General features: G+C 40.8%; 1 protein-coding gene across 1 annotated transcript in view; it reads right to left on the reverse strand.

Moving 5' to 3' along the window:
• LOC112542586 (ras-related protein Rab-10-like) overlaps positions 1-18,118 on the reverse strand; it is a 53,370-nt gene extending 35,252 nt beyond the window's left edge. Inside the window, exons 1-3 of the mRNA XM_088130810.1 lie at positions 17,797-18,118; positions 2,265-2,325; positions 838-976 (exon numbers count right to left, since the gene is read on the reverse strand). Coding sequence (XP_087986936.1) covers positions 838-976; positions 2,265-2,325; positions 17,797-17,953 — 357 coding nt within the window. The 5' untranslated portion in view covers positions 17,954-18,118. The remainder of the gene's footprint in view (positions 1-837; positions 977-2,264; positions 2,326-17,796) is intronic.
• Positions 18,119-23,722: the final 5,604 nt, after the last annotated feature.

Here is a 23,722-nt window from a genome sequence, read left to right on the forward strand (position 1 = left end):
TAATTTTTAAGTTGCAATTAACATAATTTCAGTGAGCGCAATTATTTATTTTTCCTTCAATCCACAAATATTTCTTTGTAAAGGCAAACAAGAATTATTTGATGTTCTATTTGTACTTTGTTACAAAAAAAGATTTCCCCCCAAACTTTTTGAAATACTCCCTGTGTGCCATTTAAGTTCATTGACATGCTACCTTGGGTTAGAAAAGATAGATTTTGGTCTAGTTCTGAGAAGGATAGATGATAGCAGCAAGTAATGAGTGTCAAAAAAAAAAGGAAGAGATTTTTTTCTGAGACAAATTAAGAGATATAAATCTACACCTTAGACAAGTATCTATCTGAGAAACTGCCATGGTTTATACCAGCAGTCTTTTACATATTTAACTTTCATTTTCCTATAATTAATTTTTGCACATTTCTATGTCTATGGTTTTCTCCTCTTGGAACTGAAGTTAGTATATAGCTATACAGGTACTTCATGAATACTGAAATTATCTCTATATACCCAGGCACCCATATCATTTTATGGGAGATACCACACAACATTTTCCGTGAGGAGCATATGTATGCATACATGTGGCCTCTCTGCCTGCACTAATCAAGGTGGGTGGGGAGTGGAGAGAACAAAGAAATAATTGAGTTCAATAACTGAGTAGCCAGATAAATTGGTGCACAGATGGAAATGCTTATGAAAAGAAACATGATTTCAAGGAGGTGTTGCTCTGCTCCAAAACTGTTTGAGTAATAGATAAAGGAACCTTGTGGTCTCATTAGCTTCCCTGAATCTACTGATTATTATTATATAATATATTTTGTGTCCAGAAGAGCAGAAGCTTACCTCATATATATCTTTCATCCAGTGTGCAATTCCTTGAAAGCTTTTTGCATTTGTGATATCATAAACAAGAACAAATCCATGTGCTCCTCGGAAAAAACCAGTAGTAAATGTATGAAATCTTTCCTGGCCAGCAGTGTCCCTAAAATGCATTATAATAAATAATTTAGTGCTACTTTTCACTGCAAAACTGTGGACAAAGAGCCACCACACACTCAGTGTAATTCTCTATGAACATAAAAGTAGAAGCACTGCTGACTAGTGGAAATTCTAATTGATCCAGTTGCTTTTCCTTTGACATTTATCTCAGCACTTCTACACTAGAGATTTGTTCCAGAGCAGATGCTTTGCAAAACGGAAACTGTGGGTATAGATAATATTCTTACTCTTAATCTGAAGCCTTGCCCTATGAAGGAACAGGGCAGATTTTTCTCTTCACCCAGTTTATGGCCTACTTTGCATATTCTAGAGCCAGTCTAGTGTAGTGGTTAAGGCACCAGGCTAGAAACTGGGAGACAGTGAATTCTAGTCCCACCTGAGGCATAAAGCCAGCTGGGTAACCTTGGGCCAGTCACTCTTTCTTAGCCCTAGGAAGGAGGCAATAGCAAACCACTCCCAAAATCTTACCAAGAAAATTGCAGGGACTTATCTAGGCAGTTGCCAGGAGTCAACATTGACTGAAAGGCACAATCAATCAATCAATCTGCATATACTGCTAGGCATGTAAATATATACATCTTGATGTATACAGTACAGTACATCAAGAATATCTCTATATTCAAAGAGGACATGGTTTAAATGTAAATGGTTGTTAAGGAAAAGATGTTGGCCCTATAAGGTAGACCAGACTAAGAAACAGACATTATGTAGCCCTGAATCTACTTTTATTAGAACTCTAGTTACTAGCTATAGTAACAGAATCTTGCAAGTCTGAATGTGCTCCCCTCCTCCCTCTTTTATGTTTATGTGAATGGGGGTTGGGGCTGTCTGAAATGTTTCCATAAACCTCTTTCTTGGTCTGGCCTCAAGCCACATTTATCTGTAGATCTTCCCTCTGTTCATCAAGGGCATCTTTTATATTCTGTACAGAATGTGGCTGCCATGTGAAGCCCCCAAACATTCTTAGATATAAGATGATGCCAGAGACTGGTTGTGTGTGTGTGTGAGATGCCAGAGTTCTACATGAAATTGTTTTTTTAATGTTTAAAAATTAAGGAATTCAGATGTGGTGGAGGATCTGGCAGACACCAATAGAGGTGTTCACAAGAACATTTGGTGCCTACTATAACATTAGCAACATTAATCCATTGGACAGCATGCATTTGGAAACAACAACATGTTCACTAATTTTTGTCTCTACTAAAGATTATTGACGATCAAGTCTTAGAAGACTAAAACCAGATACTAACTACATTCCTTACAAAACTTACCATATTTGAAGTTTCATAGTTGTATTATCACATGAAATTGTTTTCACTTTGAAATCAATGCCTAAGAAGGAAAACACAGACCTATTAATGTAACTATTAATAAGAAAACAAATCAAAAGACAGTAGCTGAATGAAAAAAATTAATCTTATCAAGCAGAGTAGACAGTAAAAGAACAATTTTCATATAATCAGAAACTCCACAACTGTATTTTCCCATTGAGAAATCATCTCTTCAGAAACATTCTGCAGCACACTATAACTGAATTAAATGATCTTTTTGCATTTAATGCATATTTAGATGTATGGTTTAGTTTAAGTTCAACAAGTGATCATTTTATTAACACTTCAGTTCCAGAAAGACAAATAAAAAACTAAAAATTATTACTTAAGCCCAATACATTGATATTTCTGCACAATATTATCTATAAAAAAATAAGAATAAAGTATTCCCTCATTGTATGGCGCCAGCTGTACAATTTAATGTTTGAATTCTTTCTGTGCAATAGCTGAGGCAGCATCTGAAAGGGGCACAATATGTGGTGAAAACAGGAAGGTCACTTTCAAAACACTGAGCTGGAAATGCCTAAAAATAATAACTCAACGGGGGATTTCCAGTCCTACAGAAAACATTTTATATTTGACATAAATTTTAATAATAAATTGACAGAAGCATTTTTATTTATAAAAAGACAACTAAAGAGTGCTGAATCAGACAAAAATTTAATCTAAATTAAAATAAGGCATATTGACTTCTTAAATCAACTTTACATGTATTGACCTAAAAGGTCAATGAATGTTAGTGAAAAATAGAAGTCAATAAGCATTGCATGCATGAGTTATTCATAGCTTTATATAAAATTTCAAACAAATTTCACAAATGGACAAGGTTGATGTGGGGGAAGAGAGAAAGAAATAGATCACCAATTGTACCACCAATAGTATTAAGCAATCCTATGGCTTATCTATAAAAAAGGTAAACTCATCATACTGTCTCTGCCTTAATTTTCATCCTGCCTTCTTAATATTATTATAAAAACAGTACACAATGATCCAAATCTAATTCTAAGAGGCACACTTAGATGTCAACTATCTTATCCCTTCCAGTCTGGATGAATTATCAAGTACGACTGAGAGCTTTAAAAAGAAAAATAACTGGCACAGTGTATCCCCGCTTCTAAGCAAAATGTTCCTTTCCAGAATACTGAGTAGCTACTAAACTGGAGATGAAACTTCAAGTTCACTTCAGAAAATTCAAGAGGGCTATTCCAGTCCATCTCCACATATTTTGCTTGTCTTTTTTAAGCTAAGTCAGTCAAGATTCCACAGATAACTTTCATGCTAAAACAGGCCTTTAAAAAAAAGATGGGATTTTCTTATATATGTTGGTAAATATACACAGTTTTCTATACACTTCAGGTTCTCCCAAGGATATTGATGCATCTCTTATTCCTCCATGGCCCTACTTTGGCTCCAAATCCTGTTTGAACCCACTGAGTTTGCTGTTAAACAGAAGTTATATTTAACCTCCTGTCTTTTTATCTGTTCTTCTCCCTTTTCTTGCTTATCAACTTTTGGGTGGAAGTGTTCCAGCTTCTGGAGAGAAGGAAATACCGTACCATTGCTATAACAGCTGAAAAAATTACTGTACTCTATGCTAGGGTATATTTTCTGCAGGTTCAGACAACATCAGTTCTTCTGCTTCCTGCTCCACTTGGCTATTTGCAAATAAAGAGGCAACTCTTACGAGGTTTAAGAATGGGATAAGATAACTCTAAGTGAGGATGGAACAATGGAAAGGAATTGAGTTCACAGAGGCTTTTTTTATTCTAGCATTGTGTGCCTGACCAATATATTCCTAATACAAATCAGTACTGTATGTACAAAACTGGATTTCTTTACTTATACCTATGTGTGCAAAATGATTTTATATTTCCTTGCATACCAGTGTTGCATATATGAATGAAGAGAATGAATGGGTGATGTGTGAACTTGCACAACAGTATCTAATATAATTATATTCAACACACAATGCTGAAAGACAGCAGAGATTGTTTTTCCCCCTTGCTATGTTCTTTTCCAGGCAGACCAAGAGGGGCAACAAGGCCATGCTGTAAGTCACAGAGACTACCTAACTAGATGCTTCTCCTTTTATACTTTGACAGTCACAAAAAGCTACCCATCGAGTTAGTCACTTTCAAATCCAGAACAGTATTTATGCAGATTGCACAAACTGATCCTCACAACAGATCTTACTGATTTGGGAGCCTATCAGCATATGATCCTCTCAGAGCTGTGAGGACATGTCTGTATTTGCTCCATACTATCAAATCACAATTGGATTTAAAGCAGGAACTGGCCAGATCAAGAGGTATCACATAGTACCTGTGAAAGGACCCAAGAAAACAGATACACCACAATTTGATCAGTAGACTTGAGATCCTTCATCTCAGATTTATGGACATTTTTCAGTTTTGCAATTGTTCACTATAAATAACTAGTAACAGATCATGTACAATTATTCACTGTATGGACTGTTGAAAGCAAATTAGGTCAAAAAATTGAGGGAAGTGCATTATTATCTTCCTTAATGCCAGCAGATTATCTTGATTCCATGTATACCTCACCTACTGCAGAAACCTCTACTACAGTCATGGTTTTATAAATTATAATTGTCTACATTCAAACTATACATGATTTACAAATCTAGATGGGAGGCTATCTATGTGATATATGTGTGTATATGTATATGGGGGGTGGAAGGAAGGAAGGAAGGCAGAATGGAACTCTTGCCTTTTTATATATTAGCAAAGACTCTATCAATGAGCAAAAAAATTGCTTCTACTTTGAGAGCAAAGATGAAAGAAAGGATCCTGCTGGCCTGTAATTTCTCTGCAGAAGATAAGTCTTGCTTCTAAAGAGTTCTAAAAACTTAGTACTTCCTTGTATATACTTCTCATTGTGCTATTACAATATTCATTGCAAGAAAATATGTCATAGAATAGTTCAAAAATTTATTTGGCGAAGCAGCTCCATGTTCACTTGGACATGCAAATCTTTCTTCCCATAAACTTTTTCCCTGGTGTTCAATGAGGTGCCATTGTTTAAACAAAAAACAGTTATTCTTTATAGTCTGCTATTCTCAATGTGATGAGTCTGCCTTATGATCCGTATAAGTTTAATTAGAAAACTATAGCTGCTTATAATTCACAAAAACTGCATAATTGAAGAGGAAGAAGGGCAACCATCCCTGAGAGTTTAAGTGCTGAATAAAGTGCTTTCAGTGAAAATTTACTGTGAATGCTTTTTTTGTTTTTTTAAGGAAAGCAAATCTTGAACAACTAAACGCTACTATCCACAGCTGCAACCCTCCAATATTGCTAGCAAATTAGCAACATGCAATTATAATTCTGGAATTGTGAGCAGGAGCTGAAGTGCCCCAAACTATGAGAAACAAGCATTTAAGCACCAAGAAATGACATTTTATCATATTATCCGACTCACTCTGTATTCCTTTGTCTCTAAGCAGTGTGGGGGACTCCCTTTCAGAGAGGAAATTCTAGGGGGAGATGAGAGAGGACTTTGGAATAAAAAGAATTGATGCCTCCTATTGAGATCTGTTGTGACTTTTCTCATAGATATAGGGTTACTTTTTTAAAATCAACACTGAGCACTTGCTACAAAGTTGTGTGGTATTCATAAGACTGCACAACTGTAATATATTTTCAAATTGTAATTAGTCAGGGGAAAACAGAACACTAACTAGGCACAAATAACTCCTTTTATCTTTCAACAGTTCAAATCTATAGAAAAGCAAAAACTCTGCATCAGCCCAGCTACACAACTGGATAGTTAGTTGTTTGTGTATGATAGATGGCATCCGAATAGCACTCCACCCTCTGGGGTAATATCCAGTTCAAGTATTGCAATTTTACAGCTGCCCCGCCTACTGCCAGTACCTTCCCATTCCTAAGAGATCCTCCACATGATCTACTGACCACGGGCAGGCAATACTTCAGCAGTCACATTGAGAGAGCTTCAACGATGATGCCACCCTCAGTGTGGAGGCAACCTGCAATCATGCTTTCCCACTTCAAACATCCTCTGTCTTGCCCGGGCCTGAACCTCTTTCTGCAGCCTCCCAGCTGCACTTTAATTTGGACTTGGCAATGTCTGAGCTCCGACCGATCACTGGATGGATCTGCCAGCATGCCCCCTTTTCTCTGGTTAGTGGTTGCTGCCATTAACAGCCATTTGCAGGATGTCCATCTAAGAAACAGAACATTCCCACTTAAAGCCTGAACCCCACTATGCTTCATCCTCGGGCATTATGTGGCTTCCTTCTATACCTCTAATAAGTGGTGTTCTGAAACACCACACATTCAACCACTGTTGCAACAGTTGGAGGCAGCAGTAGCAGGCCAGAAAGAACCATTGGCCCTTGGGACTCCCTCCTGCTCTCTACCCCAGTGATGGACTACTGAAATGTTACATCTTTAAAAAAAAATAATAATAACATGTTCACTGGTAGATCAGTATTTTTTCCCCCTAAAAAACAGGTTCACTGGTGGGCCACTGAAATGGAGGGCCTTCCTACCCTCACTCCCTTTTTAAAAAGAAATTAAAGAGAAATTGACAAGAGTTTTACCACTTTCCCTTTCTAGCTGAACTCACAGTAAGAACAGTAAAACGACGTTCCACTGATGGATGCACCAAACCAGAAGGTGTCAAGTACCAGGGAGAGTTAATGGAAGAGGGCTCATACAAAAGTTCTGACAATAGAAACCACATGTCTTCAAACTGGCACTTGCTTTCCTAGCATGGATAGGAAAGAAAGGTGGGTAAAGAAGCAGGGAAATACACCAGTGGGTGGATATGGTAACCACCACTAGTCCAAATCATTGTCAAAGCTGAAGAACGGGTTGAAATCTTGGCAACTATTTTTTAAGCCAGGTTCATTTCCAGCCGGCTTCACCATGGGGGGCAGTATCTTAAGGCTGCTGTGCAGGAGAGTCCTGAGACTGGCAACCACTGTCCATTTTTCAGACAGGGAGCATAACAGCAAGATACTGTATGACTATACCTTATTACCTATATTATTCTTTGCAAAGAGGATAAAACAGAGAAGGAGAGATAACAGGCATAAACCATCTTTCCCAGGAAAAGAATCACAGCTTGAGCTGCTAGCGGTCTCAGTACATTCTTTCATCTTCCCAAGGACAGAAATGAGACGAAAGTCACAAAAGCGAATTATACTTTTAAAATCACAATCCAGCTCTGACATGGATCCTGACACCATGCTGATGTGAGCACAGCAACCACACCAGCAACTGTTCCACTACGTACAATACATTCTACAACTTGGTTGTGCATTGCTCTGTAGCCGACATACAGCAGATGTACGTGATGCAGATTGTGCATTGCTGTGTAGCCAATATAAGCAACCAGTCTGCAGATTTTCACCCACGCACACCCAGTTTTAGTTATGCCTTAGCTAGAAAACAATTTGTAAAAGAGGATTTTAAAGCTAGTCACATAATAGGCCTTTTAAACATCAAGTCTAGCTGAAAAGCCTAGATCAGTCCAAAGCATGCACAAAGCTGCTGTATCTAAAACCTTCAAGAATTAGCTTTGGATGATATTGCCACATGATTGATTTATAGTATAAAATGTTCTGATTTTTATCTATTTTAACACTGAAATGATTGCTCAGTTATAAACATTTCAGTCATATTAAATGAAAACGCTGCTTGTTTATGCCTTTTCATTTCAAACCTAAAAGGAACTCAATTTATTATATTTTATGTATCTATATCTATCTTGCAGGTAATCTTCTGGTCATGCATCAAAAGAACCTAGAAAAAGCTATGCAAACAAGAGGAATGGAGCAATGAAGACAAGCAGATAAGATGAATCAGTGGGTTGTCAAGGCAAGATTTGGGGAGGGGGGGAATCAGGGCCAAGCTCAACAGAATAACTCAACATTTCAAGATCACAGACTCTTCTTGCTCTGTCCTAGGACCACTTCTCCCCACACCAGTTTATCCAACAGTACTGCAGGTGCTGTAAGAAGGGAATGTCCTCTTCGATTCAGAATGGCCCAGGAGTGATTGATCCTCTATACCTTGGCTGGATTTTGAAAAGATCAATAGTTTTCTTTCACACATAAGGTGAGCTGAGAGACCAACATCCATTATAGCAGATCAAATACAAGAGTTCATTTATTGCCCTTGGCAAACTCCATCAGAGAGATCTCAACTAGTTTAGTTTTGACAGAGATATTTGCCCAAGGCAAAAACATGGTTGGAAAGAAGTGATGTTGATGCTGTCTTTTCCATTTCAATTGCAGTAATGACCTTCTATTTACATGGAGCAGTCTGCTGCTACTATATGCCAACTGAAGGGCAATTAAAACTTGAAGGCAGATTCTCATGTGCTATGAGAATGCTCAGTCTGGACACCACTGCTTCCCTATTTTGCTGAGGTCCTTTGATTCACTTTTCCATCAGAATGATGCCCATTACATCTAATTAAACTATGTTCCCTTCCACACATGCCCTGCACTAATCTGGGATTAATGAAGTGCCCATGTCTCCACAATGCTAAGATACTTCCAGAGATCTTTGGAAGATGAGCTGATTAACTTTTAGCTCAGTTGCTACTCCAGAGGAGATGCTGCAAAAAGGCTGTGTTTCTTCTGCATATAACGTGGGCTATTTCATATAGGTGGGCACTCTTGCCTTGAAGGCACTGCAGTATTTTTCTCTGCCCCCACCCTCGGTCAAGTTTTCCTCAAACGGAAACAAGGCAAAGAAAAAATAAGGGCTGGGGAAGAGCAAGTGATGGCTGGAGCAATTTTTTTCTTCTTCATCTTACTTGGTGGCCTTTTCATCACGTTCCTTCCTTATCTTCCCCAGTGTTAGGGACAGTTATGTGGCAGTGCAGAACCACTGAAGAGAGTAAGAGGGGTGACACCAGTGGCTGTGTGGAAGCAACCTACATTACTGTTAGAATCCTTAGTGACAACATAACACAATTATTTTTAAACCACAATAAATGCTTTTTGCTTGTTAGAAGCCCAAAGGCAATATTTCAGAATTACGAGCCTCAGTTAGAGATAATCAAAACAAACCATTCTTTTTTATTCTTAAAACGGCATGCAAACGAAGAGTGGATTAATATTCTTCTATTTAATACCTTTTCCTCACATGGGTTATTTGTATGAATAAATAAATAAAACTTCCATAGTCTTTGATGCAGTAAGTTTTCCTTGTGAAATCTTGAAGCTGTAGCAGATATTATTCCTATTAATTTAGTACACTGCCTATATAAATATATAGGAAGCCATATGTAATTTATATACAGTGGGGCAAAAAAGTATTTAGTCAGCCACCAATTGTGCAAGTTCTCCCACTTAAAAAGATGAGAGAGGCCTGTAATTTTCATCATAGGTATACCTCAACTATGAGAGACAAAATGAGAAAAAAAATCCAGAAAATCACATTGTCTGATTTTTAAAGAATTTATTTGCAAATCATGGTGGAAAATAAGTATTTGGTCACCTACAAACAAGCAAGATGTCTGGCTCTCACAGACCTGTAACTACTTCTTTAAGAGGCTCCTCTGTCCTCCACTCGTTACCTGTAGTAATGGCACCTGTTTGACCTTGTTATCAGTATAAAAGACACCTGTCCACAACCTCAAACAGTCACACTCCAAACTCCACTATGGCCAAGACCAAAGAGCTGTTGAAGGACCCTAGAAACAAAATTGTAGACCTGCACCAGGCTGGGAAGACTGAATCTGCAATAGGCAAGCAGCTTGGTGTGAAGAAATCAACTGTGGGAGCAATAATTAGAAAATGGAAGACATACAAGACCACTGCTAATCTCCCTCAATCTGGGGCTCCCTCAATCTGGGGCTCCATGATCTCACCCCGTGGGGTCAAAATGATCACAAGAACGGTGAGCAAAAATCCCAGAACCACACAGGGGGACCTAGTGAATGATGTGCAGAGAGCTGGGACCAAAGTAACAAAGGCTATCATCAGTATCACACTATGCCGCCAGGGACTCAAATCCTGCAGTGCCAGATGTGTCCCCCTGCTTAAGCCAGTACATGTCTGACCCCATTTGAAGTTTGCTAGAGAGCATTTGGATGATCCAGAAGAGGATTGGGAGAATGTCATATGGTCAGATGAAACCAAAGTAGAATGTTTTGGTCTAAACTCAACTCGTCGTGTTTGGAGGAGAGAGAATGCTGAGTTGCATCCACAGAACCCCACACCTACTGTGAAGCATGGGGGTGGAAACATCATGCTTTGGGGCTGTTTTTCTGCAAAGGGACCAGGATGACTGATCCGTGTAAAGGAAAGAATGAATGGGGCCATGTATCGTGAGATTTTGAGTGAACACCTCCTTCCATCAGCAAGGGCATTGAAGATGAAACGTGGCTGGGTCTTTCAGCATGACAATGATCCCAAACACACCACCCGGGCAATGAAGGAGTGGCTTCGTAAGAAGCATTTCAAGGTCCTGGAGTGGCCTAGCCAGTCTCCAGATCTCAATCCCATGGAAAACCTTTGGAGGGAGTTGAAAGTCCGTGTTGCCCAGCGACAGCCCCAAAACATCACTGCTCTAGAGGAGATCTGCATGGAGGAATGGGCCAAAATACCAGCAAGAGTGTGTGAAAACCTTGTGAAGACTTACAGGAAACGTTTGACCTCTGTCATTGCCAACAAAGGATATATAACAAAGTATTGAGATGAACTTTTGATACTGACCAAATACTTATTTTCCACCATGATTTGCAAATAAATTCTTTAAAAATCAGAGAATGTGATTTTCTGGATTTTTTCCCCATTTTGTCTCTCATAGTTGAGGTATACCTATGATGAAAATTACAGGCCTCTCTCATCTTTTTAAGTGGGAGAACTGGCACAATTGGTGGCTGACTAAATACTTTTTGGCCCCACTGTATTCTACTATAGCATTATAGTATTTTCATGGAATAATGGAATGTAAGGATTATAACATCCCTGACAGATGGCCATCCACCCTCTACTTAAAAACTTCCAGTGAGGAAGAGTTCACAATTTCCTCAGGAAATTGTTCCATTGTTGAAAACCTCTTATCGTTAGGATTTTTTTCTGGACAGCCAACAAAAATCTACTTCATTGTCATTTAAATCCACTGTTGGTAAGCCCGCTGCCTGTTCCTCATACGTTTTTTCTTCTAGGTCTCTTAAATCTTGGTTGATCTCCTCTGGACATGCTCCAGTTTGTCAACTTCTTTCCTAAATTATAGTGTCAAGAACTGGGTACAATATTCCAAGCATGGATCTAACTCACTGAATAGAGAGGAGTGTTGGACTCTGGGGAAGAAATGGCAGATTTTTTGCAGAGCCAATGACCGTGGCAGAATGAAGAGCCAGCGAGTAGACTGCCTCTTTGATTGTTCCCCTGGGCAAGGAGAGGACTTGAGATCGCCCACAAGTGCCCCAGACAATTACTCCTCACAAGGAGACCACAAGATAGCAGTCTCTGGCAGGTTTAGAGCTCTGGGGGATGATGGAATAGCCATTTTGCTCAAACTATGATCAGTGCCTTTGAAAGGACACTGGATTCACATACTTCCTTTTCTAATCACTTTTGGAAATTGCTTGTTAACTGCTTTTCAGTTCCAGATAGTCCTTGCTTAATGGCTATAATTGGAACCGGAATTTAGGTTGCTAAGCAATGCGGTCATTAAGCGAATTATCCCAGCTGGTGTTGTTAAGCGAGAATTGAGGGTCATTAAGTGAATGGAGTCCCAGGTAAGTAGCATGGGGATGCCTCAGGGGGATGGGGGAGGCCCTGGGAGGCCTGGTGCAGGCCACGCACGAGTTGGGGGGAGTGCTGCAGTGCAGTGCAAAGCCACAGCCACCCCTGGAACCCTCAGCTGCCCCAGCCTGCTCCAGCAACACTTACAATAGCAGGTACACTGCAACTCCTCTCACCCACCTATCTCCCCCCCATTCATGCCTTTTGGCTGCCTGCACAGTGGCACTCATTGGTGGCAGTGTCGAGGCTGGGTTTGAAGTAGAGGGCCAAGGCCTTCAGTAGTCTCAGCCAGCTGCCACCACCCCCATGCCTCGACTTCAGCCCCAGCACCACCACTGCCACTAGAAATGCCATCTCAAGCCCCACACCACTGGCCTTTGCCACCTCACACCATTCCCCAAGCCACGCCTCTTGTTCCTTCCCCAAAGTCATCATCCCATTCCTCCCCGAAGCCACACATCCCATACCTGCTGCAAGCTGGCATCCCATTCCTTCTGTAAGCCGTGTCTCTTGTTCCTTCCTTAAAGCCAGTGTCCCATTCTCACGAGACCCGGGGGAGACCAGGAGGTTTCTGAAGGATCAAAAGAATGGGACACCGGCTTGCAGCAGGTATGGGACACATGGCTTTGGGAAGGAATGGGATGACGGCTTTAGGGGAGGAACAAGAGGCACGGCTTGGGGAAGGAATGGGACCTGGCTTGCAGCAGGTATGGGATTCACAGCTCCGGGAAGGAATGGGACAACGGGACACTGGCTTTAGGGACAGAACAAGAGGCACAGCTTGGGGAACAGTACAAGGTGGCGAAGGCCAACAGTGTGGGGCTTGAGTAGGCATTTCTCAGTGGCAGCAGTGGCACTGGGGCTGAAGTCAAGGTCTGTGGGTGGTGGCAGCTGGCTGAGACTGTTGAAGGCCTCAGGCCTCTGCTTCAGCCCAGCCCTGCTGCCAATGAGTGCCACTGTGCAGGGCAGCCAAAAGGGCATAGATGGGGGGGGAAAAGGCAAGTGGGGGGAGTTGCAGCACCCTTGCAGTCATAAGTATGGGTGGGCTGCCAAGCACCCAAATTTTGATCACATGACAGTGGGGGCGATGCAACCGCTGTATCTTTGGGCATGGGTCGTAAGTCCATTTTTTCAGCACTATTGTAATTTCGAATGGTCCCTGAGCGAATCATCATTAAGCGAGGACTACCTGTATTAGAAACCTTTGGACTGACAAGTTTTACAGCACTGGGTGAGTTTCCTTCAATCCTTAGCAAAAGAAGTTTTAAATACATATTTAAGGACTTAAAAAAAATTTTTTTGAATAAACAGCAAAAAGGTGATTAAAACTTTGATTTCAGAAAGTTACACATGGACTAAGGATCCAGATAAGTTTGAAATAAGATTTTGGAATTAATTAAAAAGAATCCTTCCTGTGGGAAAATGCTTTTGTTTTGAATTCTTTAAAATAAAATAAAATAAAATAAAATAAAATAAAATAAAATAAAATAAAATAAAATAAAACTTTAAAAATTGGACACTAGGGGGAACTAGAAGGAACTAAAGATTACAATTAAAGGAGAAGAACACTCAAACTCAACTTACAAATACAGAATGAAGCAAAATATTTCAGCATTGGACATACTGAGGGATATTTTTGAACAATGGACCCATAAGTTAATTTTAGGAGTGTCTGCCTCTATAGATAGACTGCATTTAAAAGATGTTATGGAAGAGGAACAAGTTTTACCTAACAAGATTGAGACTGATTTGAAAGTGGATTTAAAAAGAACAGGTTACAAGAATGATATGGAAAAAGATGTTATACTGGACATACAAAAGAAACCGGCTGATGTCTTAATAACTAAAAGGGATATACAAATAGCAAGCCAAGAGAGTGACCTGGTAATTTTCCCATATTGGATTTACAAAAGAGTCTTGTTAAAGCTTTGAAGAAAAATTGTGAGAAGGGAGAAAGAAAAAAATGAAAAGAAGTCAAGTTCTAGGACATTATTTGAAGGGATTAAAGATCAAGATTCTTAGAAGTAAAAGGGAGGAATATAAAGTTGGTCTATTTGATCAAGGTTAATATAGATATGCTGTTATCTCTGGTAACCCTTAATGGACTTTTGCTGACATTAGGACTGAAATAACGAGGCTTTATGGATTTGTTTGTAGATAAGTGATGGGATGTGGGAAGAAGAGATTATTTGTTGTATTTTAAGAGAAAGTGATAAGTTACTAAAATTGTTTATACTTGTGGGGATGCAGGGGGAAGTCATTTCTTTATATATTTCTTTTCTTTTTCTTTACAATATTCTTATTTTTTATTTATTTTCTATTTTTCTATTCTTTTCTCTTTTTTTTCCTTTTCTGCACCTTCTATTTTTTTCTTTGTATTTTTAAAAATTTGTATTAGTTGTTATTGTTGTAATTGTAGTACAACAAAAATTACTATTTAAAAAAAGAATAGAGAGGAGTGTTTTGTTTCAACTTCATGATTGTTCCAGCACATCCTATTCTGTTATATTAATTCAGTCCCTTTGTTTCTGTCCTTAACTCTACTAAATTCCACAGCCCTAAAATTTCTATCTAGTAATCATCAAAGATTTTCCCTGCCCTGTATATGCAGCCCTACAGTCTACATACTATGCATGAGTTTTTTCTGCAATCAAGCAAACTGGCTTTTTAATTAATCACAGGAATTTGTTCAACCCAGACTGAATGTGAACTTGCTGAAGTATTATAGTTAGAAGATGTTATCATGCATACAGATTGCAAATTATCATGCCAGTGCAAATGTTTGTGAAGTGTCATATGATCAGGTTCTCTTGGAAGGATGTCATAGGCACAGTTCAGTTTTTCCCTAAAGGTAGAACATCAATTTGTAACTTTATTTTGGGACATCCAAAGTACTATTTTGTTTTGAGAATTTTGTCTTACAACTCCAAAGATTAATTTCTAAATTCTAATTGAAAATTGGGTTGAAGAACTTTCAGATCTGATAATTGAAGACTAGATAACATAGGAAAAGGAAATTAGAAAAAATGAATTTGATTTGGCAAAATTTTCTTGAACATTTCTTCCACTGTGAATCTTCTGTTGAATTTTCATCCGTGCACAAAAGCTTTCTTCCTCTTTGATGTGTTTCCCCCTATTATGATGCATCCCTTATCTTATTCAAACCAGAGGCATGCAAAGCATTTTGCATTCAAAACGTTCTGACCCCAAAATGTCGTGTTTTACCCCACCTCTTATGAAAAATGATTGTATCTGGGCAACAATAACAACACTGATTTGGTAGAGGATAGGTACAGGAGATTTTAAGTGAGAAATTATTTATCTACAAAGTAATCATATTTGCAGTATTTAATGTTATTTTAATTACATCTAAAATAAACTAAAAAGACTTTTTGTCCTGGCTTGGAGCATGGCTCCAGCACATTACCTAACTGCTAACTACAGTCTTCTGTCTGAAAACAAAATCAACACCGCACTCTCCTGTGGCAGAGGAATCTTGCAGTCTGAGAATACAAAAAATTCTTTGCTTCCAAGTACAATATTGACATATTTGTTAGTCTCCTAAAAATATCCAATAAAATGATTTTCAAAAATATGAATTGCTAAATTGCTGTGTGTGTGTGTTTTTGTGTCTAACACATACATACACACACAGGCACATTTTCTTGAGATTCAATTTGGGCTGGGGAAAAATTCAAAAACAGGGACAAATAAATATGAATGTACATCCATTTTCTACATTAGACGCTTATTGGTTTTTTTAAAGTATTCTATTGTGCTATTTGGGAAAGGAGAGTACTCCAAACGTTTCTTTTCTGCTAATATAACAGTTGTGCTGCAAACTTTCCAATGTGGGTTGAGTGGCATCTAAAACTGTGGCCAATGCCTAACCACCCCCTGTATTATCTTTTACCTAGTGGTGTATAATATACATTTTCTGAAGTTCAAGATATATAGCTGAGAAGCCAGTTAAGCCAAGTCAGTTTATTTTCCACAATTAATCTGTTTTCTGCCAGGGTAACTACACTGATAATTCTACAAATGTACAGGCTTGTTTTCAATAAATCTCCTCCTCTTTCACAAAACAAATGCCAGTCCTGTTGCCTTTTCGCAGAGGGTGGGTCTATTCCCTCTTCCCTGCCCCCCCCCCCCCAGGGAGAGGACACTTTCCTTTCTAGAATCAATGATCTGGTGATAGCAGCTTTAAACAGTAAGCTTCCAGATGGGGTTGACTATAAAGAACAGATCTTCATTAGCATATTTACATTAGATTGACAGAACCTAGCCTTAATTCATCTACCTCTCATAAAGATTCTGAAGCTTTTATTCAGTTTGACAAACCAAATGGAAATCAATGAGACTGAAGAATGCTTAGAAGAATAGCATAATTTGTATGCAAGTGAATTGTTTAGTGTAATTCTAATCCAAATATCCAGGAATTGTTTTATTTACATTATATGTCCATGCCACTAAAGAAATCAAAAGGATTCCATATACGTACACATAAACACATATAAAGAATTTTTAAAAACCATAGTCACAATGAAGCACAGAATTAGACTTCCTTAATCAATTTAACAAGCATATCCAATTCAGGGTTGGATTGTGGTCAATTGATACAATTACCACTCTCGTAATATTAAGATAGACAATAAATTTACCATGTCAATTATAATCCTAGCTGTGAGCATGTATACTGTAATTGCATTTACCAGTGTTTATCCACTATCCTTCCCTTCTTCAGCTATCACTATCAAAATGTTGACTGCATGGTCTTTGAAGACAGGACCATGGGGGGTTTTTTTGCAGATGAAACTCTTTAAAAATATCATGTAATTCCCCAGTTTAGAATAACTCCTCATCAGCAAGAGGTTACGTAACACACATGGAAAGCAGACTGATCATACCCTTACCCTGCCAAACAACTTGTTTGAAACTTGTTGAGTTTCAATTTCAATATAGGAAACAGAAGGAAGAAAGTGTGAGTGCTTCACAACAGTCTTACACTTACTTCAGTCCTAACTATGACTTTATTCACATTAAATGTTAAGCTGTAAAATTCAGTTAATGGAAAATCATACCACTAAGGCATTTCAGCCCTCTCTACTCCCATATGACCTATCCCCACTTGTATGTGGCTCTTCAACTAAGGCTTGCACCTTACTTTTCCGCAGACCTGAAATGGAGATTATAACCTAGGATAAACCTTGGGTACAAAGTCTTGTGTTTGGAACTTGAAGGTGACATCCATTTCACTAAGGATGACATGATAAACTGGAGACTTCACTTAAAAAGCTAGGTGCACGGGTAATATGGTAGTGTATGCCTGTTAACAGAAATTCATAGCTTCACATATCCTGAAAACATGGTCCATGTGTTATATTGTACACAAAGAATGCAGCTGACCCCAGGCTTTCAGCTATTACCTTTGCAGATGTGCAACCGTTATGCATTGAATGAAATCTCAGCAACTACCGGGTTTTTTTGGGTGTGTGTCTGTTTAGTTTATGATACAAGGAAATCAAGAAAGTGGGCGGGACAGGGCAGCTTCGCTCTCATCTATCGTTGGCTACATTGACCCAGTTTTCTGGGTTCGCATAAGGAAATACAGGGGCTGGGCTGGTCCAGCACCACGAACCCAGTGCGTTTTCGCCGAGCGTACTGGGCGCCCCAGGCACAGACAACGGGCGTTGTCCAGGCGCGTTGGCTACTCACCGACGGTGGTGATATAGGAAGGCAGCGGCGCCAGGGCGGTGGGGCAAAGGTCGGTGTATCGCCCGAGGATAGAGGTTTTCCCCACGAAGGAGTCACCCACCATCACTATCTTGGCCAAGCACGCTTTCGACGCCTCGCAGCCTGTCCCCTCGGCCATGGCCCGCCAGCGATAGGTAGGCGTGGATCGAAGCTGGCTCGTTGGGGTTTCCTATCGCGACGGTGGTGCGATTGGCGACCGGAGCGTCGACCCCGAGTTGACAGCTGCTGCTGCTGCTGCTCTTCCGCCGCTGTGCTCGCGCTCTCTTCGCAGAGTTTGGGTTAAGGGCTGTTCCGGTTCCCGAGGCGCCTTTTTTCTCTATTTGCGGGGAGGGCGAGCTGACGAAGTTCCTTCCCTTTTCTGCGCGACGGGTGTGCGGTCACTTGTTTTTCCCCAGCAGAACACTTAGAGCAGCTGCGTCTCGCTTATTCCACCGGAGAAGTTCCTTCACCCCTTCCACTGGGAAGCCGCAGGAACTGGCTGCTTGCTATAGAGCTCTTGCTATAAGCACATGGCACCTGCCAGAAAAAGGAGCAGAACATGATTATCCTTCTTGATTGTTACTGGTTGCTCGGCATCACCAAATCTGTGCTGGCTTTCCCAATCTGATTGTCCTCAGATGCACTGGGGCTCCAACTCCAATCACTCCTAGCTTGACTGGGAGACTAAACTCTACTAAGTTCCTTGAAATATTTCTACAGTTAGTGAAACATGAACATTAAGGTATATCGCCTTTAATTAATCTGACCTGGAGTCTGATCATTTTCACTTCCTTTGTCTGTCACAGTATGAAAAAGCTATAGGCCTTTTTCATTTTTACTCAATGTGCCAATAGCGATCTTGTTGGGGAAGTTCTTAAAAATGAATTTATATGAGAATAACCAGCACGATTCTTTTTTTAAAAAATCAAATATTTATATTGTGTTTTGCCAAGGAATAACCACTACAGAGTGACTGACACAATATAATTAATCTAATACAAATATACATTTAAACTGTGACATTAATAAATGTCAGGCCTAGCCCAAGGAACTCCAAGAGACAATGCCAATTCAGTCCAGCTATGTTTATTAGCTACAACCTCTAGCAAGAATCTTCCCAGACTAAAACCCCAGTTCCCAAAGTCCTCCAGCCTCAACAGTGTGAATTCCTCAGGGAGGTGCCAGTCTCATCCTCTTGTTCCTCCCTCGCGGTTCTGGCGAGCTAAGAAAATGTTTATCTCCCTGAGCTTGGCCTTCATAATTCCATTCCATCACAATAAAATACAGAACAAGCCCAATTTTAAAATTTAAAATTCCATACCAGAACCAGTAGTAAAAGGCAGTTACAATAAAGAATTTTGGAACACACATCTTGTGAAACAAAAAATATGTGCTCCTTGTGTGTGCGAATCAACCTTGACACACACCTGGATAGTGGGCTTGAGAGCAGAATAGGGGGAATTGGTGAGACAAATTCCCCCATTCAAATTACAGAGTTCAGATCCTATTTCTTCTATTGATTAGCACTGAACATTGTGTAGGGCAGTGTTCCCCATGGCTGGCTGGGGAATTCTGGGAGTTGAAGTCCACTCATCTTAAAGTGGCCAAGTTTGGACAACACTGGTGTAGGGCCTCTGATATACCATGATAGAAGAACTGGAGACAGGACGGCTAGAAGGACTACAAGACCAAGCAGGGCAGGAAAAAGGTGCTACTAATCAATCAGCAGTTGCCACCATCATCCTGAGTAATAGATAGTGAATTCCTCAGACCGGAAATAGCTGTTGTCTACCCAGTGTAGCTCACTGACACCAAGGAGGCCAATTTTCAACCTGGCCATCTCGCCTTTGGTTATATCTAATTTACTCTGGCTCATTCCTTGGACATTCCACATCGCTGTCTGATGTGTCTTCATGCAGTGCAGACCCTTGCTTTCACTGATGGCTGCAGCAGCAGCTGGGATGCCTGCTGGATTTGCTGGCATCATTAATGCCTTGACTACTCACTGCAGGTCCTTGGTCTTTCCCAGTAGCTTCTTGGGTACCTTCTGGCCTGGGGGTCCTACCATTGGGCACCATATCTGAATCATTTGAAAGCCTTTCCATAAAATTTTATTGGCAAGGTTTTTACAAGGCAGGTCGCCAGGTCTTTCCTCAACTTTCCTCAGGCTTGGGACTGGCATGCAAGGGCATGGCTGGGTTAGTTGCCAATTTAAAGTTGTGTAAATCTTTTTTTTCCTACCAAGGAACTGACTCTGCACTAAGTGAGAAAAATCTGAAAAAGATGACTGAGGGAGATAGGGAAGTAGAGCTGCTGGTGGGAAACTTGAAATTGTCTGCTCACAATTATGGGGGATGGAAAATAGAGGAGGCAATTAATTATATGGAATAAATGAATTGGAGGGGCAGAAATGAATTGGAGAGAAGAGGCCAGCTATATGCCTGGAGAAGCTCTGAAGCAGGACATCAAGGCTTGGCCTTCCTCATTTGTCACTTAAACATGAGTTTTAGAAGTACAGCCTCTGTGCATGAAAGCTCCATTTAATCTAGTAGCTATTGTTGTGTCATCAGCTGGAAATGACAATCTGTTGCTCAAAGAAAAAGTAGCTATACAATACAGCTGAATTTTTCTTTATGTCTGTGCAAACATGGGAAGAATAGGGGATGTACCTCCTGGATACATATCATGGCTTGGCTACAAAATCAGGCAGTAGTTTGTTTGTCTGTTGAAAAGGGAAAATTACAGTGGTACCTCTAGTTACGAACGCCCCTCCTTACGAATTTTTTGAGATACGACCAGCTCCAGCCCCCAAAATTTACCTCAACATGCGAACTCTGCCTCGAGATACGAACCGGATCTGTGGCCATTTGCCCTGCTGCCACACGGTCGCAGCTTCCTGTGGGTGAGATCGCGGTAGCAAGGAGATGTTCAGTGAGGCTTGTGGTGTGTTTTGTGGCGTTTTGGAAGGTTTTGGAAGGTGTTTGGTGTGCTTGTCAGCATGGCTCCAAAGAAAATGCAAAGCAGGCTTGGCAACAATAAGGCTTTGAAGAAAAAAGTGACGATCGAACTGAAGAAGGACATTATAGAAAAGCGCGATTGTGGTATTCGTGTGACTGATCTGGCCTCGGAGTACAAGATGGTGAAGTCGACCATCTCGACTATTTTGAAGAATAAAGATGCCATCAGAGGAGCTGATGTGGCAAAAGGAGTAACGATCTTAATGAGGAAGAGGACACAAGTGGTGGAAGAGGTGGAAAAGCTGTTGTTGGTGTGGCTGAATGAGAAACAGCTAGCAGGTGATAGCGTGAGTGAAGCTATCATCTGTGAAAAAGCCAGGAAGCTGCAGGAAGTGATTTACTGCGGGAAAACCCCTCTACCAGCACACCAAGTGAGGAATTTAAAGCCAGCAGAGGCTGGTTTGAGAAATTCCGAAAGAGAAGTGGCATCCACAGTGTGGCAAGACATGGTGAGGCTTCCAGTTCTGACAAGGCTGCTGCAGAAGCCTACCAGAAAGACTTTGAGGACTTCATGAAGGCGGAAGGATACGTCGCTCAGCAAGTGTTCAACTGTGACGAGACAGGGCTCTTCTGGAAGAAGATGCCAAACAGAACCTACATCACGCAGGAGGAAAAGGCACTGCCAGGGCACAAGCCCATGAAGAACAGATTGACCCTTTTGCTGTGTGCGAACGCAAGCGGCGACCTGAAGATTAAGCCGCTGCTCGTGTACCATTCCCAGACCCCTCGTGCATTCAGGGAACACAATGTGAACAAGGCCAGACTGCCTGTCATGTGGAGGGCCAATGCGAGAGCGTGGGTCACAAGGCAGTTGTTCATGGAATGGCTGCACGAGGTGTTCGCACCCAGCGTTAAAAAATACCTGTCTGACAACCAGCTGCCTGAAAGGTGCCTTCTCCTGATGGACAATGCCCCGGCACACCCTCCAGCCTTGGTGGATGACATGGACGCCGAGTATGACTTCATAAAGGTCAAGTTCCTCCCCCCCAACATGACACCTCTTCTGCAGCCCATGGACCAGCAAGTGATCTGCAACTTTAAGAAGTACACAAAGGCACTCTTCACCAGGTGTTTCAATGTCACTGAAGAAACATCCCTGACTCTCAAAGAGTTTTGGAAAAAACATTTCAATGTCCTCCACTGCATCAGCCTCATTGACAAAGCCTGGCAAGATGTCACCTGCCGGACCTTAAACTCAGCCTGGAGGAAACTGTGGCCAGAATGTGTCGCTGAATGTGAGTTTGAAGGGTCTGATGCAGAGGTAGTGGAGGAGATTGTGCCCATGGGCAAGAGCATGGGTCTGGTTGTGGATGATGCGGACATAGAGGAGCTTGTTGAGGACCATAAGGAGGAGCTGACCACGGAAGAACTTGCTGAGCTCCAGAGTGAGCAACAGAAGGCACTGGGCGAGGAGCATTCCACTGAGGAAGAGGAGGAGGGGGAGGAGGTGAGCTGTGATGCGATAAAGTCCATCATGGAGAAATGGAATGAGTGCCAGGATTTCATTGAGAAGCCCCACCCCAACAGAACTGTGACAAGCAGAGTGCTGAATCTTATGAACGATAACGTGTTCTCTCATTTCCAGAGGGTTATGCAGCGCAGGAAAAAACAACTGACTTTAGACAGGTTTTTCCCCAGAACTGAGCCTGCAGCTAAGAGGCAAAGAAGAGAGGAAACCCCTGAAGGAGATCTCCCCGATGTCCTTTTGGAGGGAGACTCTCCCTCCAAACAATAACTGCCTCCCCACCCCATTCTCCCTCTTCATACTGTGCTGTACTGTACTTTTTTTCATGTTTTTGTGGTTTAAAAATAAAATGCATGTTTCAGAACTGTTTAACCGTATGTATTTACATTGAACCTTATGGGGGAAATTTACCTCGACTTGCGACCAAATTCGGAGGGCGGATTAGCCATATTTACATTGAACCTTATGGGGATATTTGCCTCGTGGTGCGACCAAATTCGGAGGGCAGAACGGATTAACCGTATTTACACTGAACCTTATGGGAAAATTTACCTCGACTTGTGACCAACTTGACTTGCGATCAGAGTCGCGGAACTGATTAAGTTCATAACTAGAGGTACCACTGTATTTTGTATGTGGTGAACACGGTAACTCCCAAGTCAAATTCTTCCAAAAATAATTTGCTAGAAGGTTAATTACAAAGGTTGAGGGATACAGACATATCTGATTAGGAAAATAGTTCTGGAGAAGGGGCAAGCTTTAGCCCTTTCTTATTCCTCTTATTAATAACCATTATCATCATCTGTTCAGCAACCGAAGTTTGTCTGAGTGTCCTTGGAGTCAAGTTTGACTCCTGGTAACATGTCCGTGTCATCCATTTTCTTGGCAAAGAGTATAGAACTGGTTTGCGGTTGCTTTCTTCTGGGATGTTTTTCTGACTTTCCTCTGTAGCCTACAGCCCTGCTATTTCCTGCTGGTCCCCCACCCAAGTACTAACTAGGTGTGATTCTGCTTAGCTTTTTGAGGTCACCCAAGGTCAGCTATGTGCTGCTATCTCACTGGGCAGAGAGACTCCTATCTGAAGGGCTCTCAAGGCAAACAACCCTAAGAAGAGAGCTATAACTTAAACTGAATTGGTTAAGATGTAGAAATCTATCAGTAAGTTAATAGTTGTTGAAAGTATATTCACTTTTTTTCCATGTTAATTCTTGTTAGAATCCATCGGAAAGAATCTTTTGAATTATAAGATCCAGAGTTAGTAAATTTAGGTTTGTGTACAGGGAATTAATTCCTAGTACAACCAATCAAATGGCAACAGCTATTCTTTTCCTCCTCAGTAAATGTGCCTATTATTTGGGGGGGGGGCAGGGGAGTAAAGAAAAAGAGGAAAGAAATTATTCAGGAAACACAGGAAGGGAATAAGTGG

This window comes from Python bivittatus, unplaced genomic scaffold, assembly GCF_059951505.1.
Source record: "Python bivittatus isolate LINGU-HERP-01145 unplaced genomic scaffold, Pbiv_v1 ctg000840_np1212, whole genome shotgun sequence".
Taxonomy (NCBI): Eukaryota; Metazoa; Chordata; class Lepidosauria; order Squamata; family Pythonidae; genus Python; species Python bivittatus.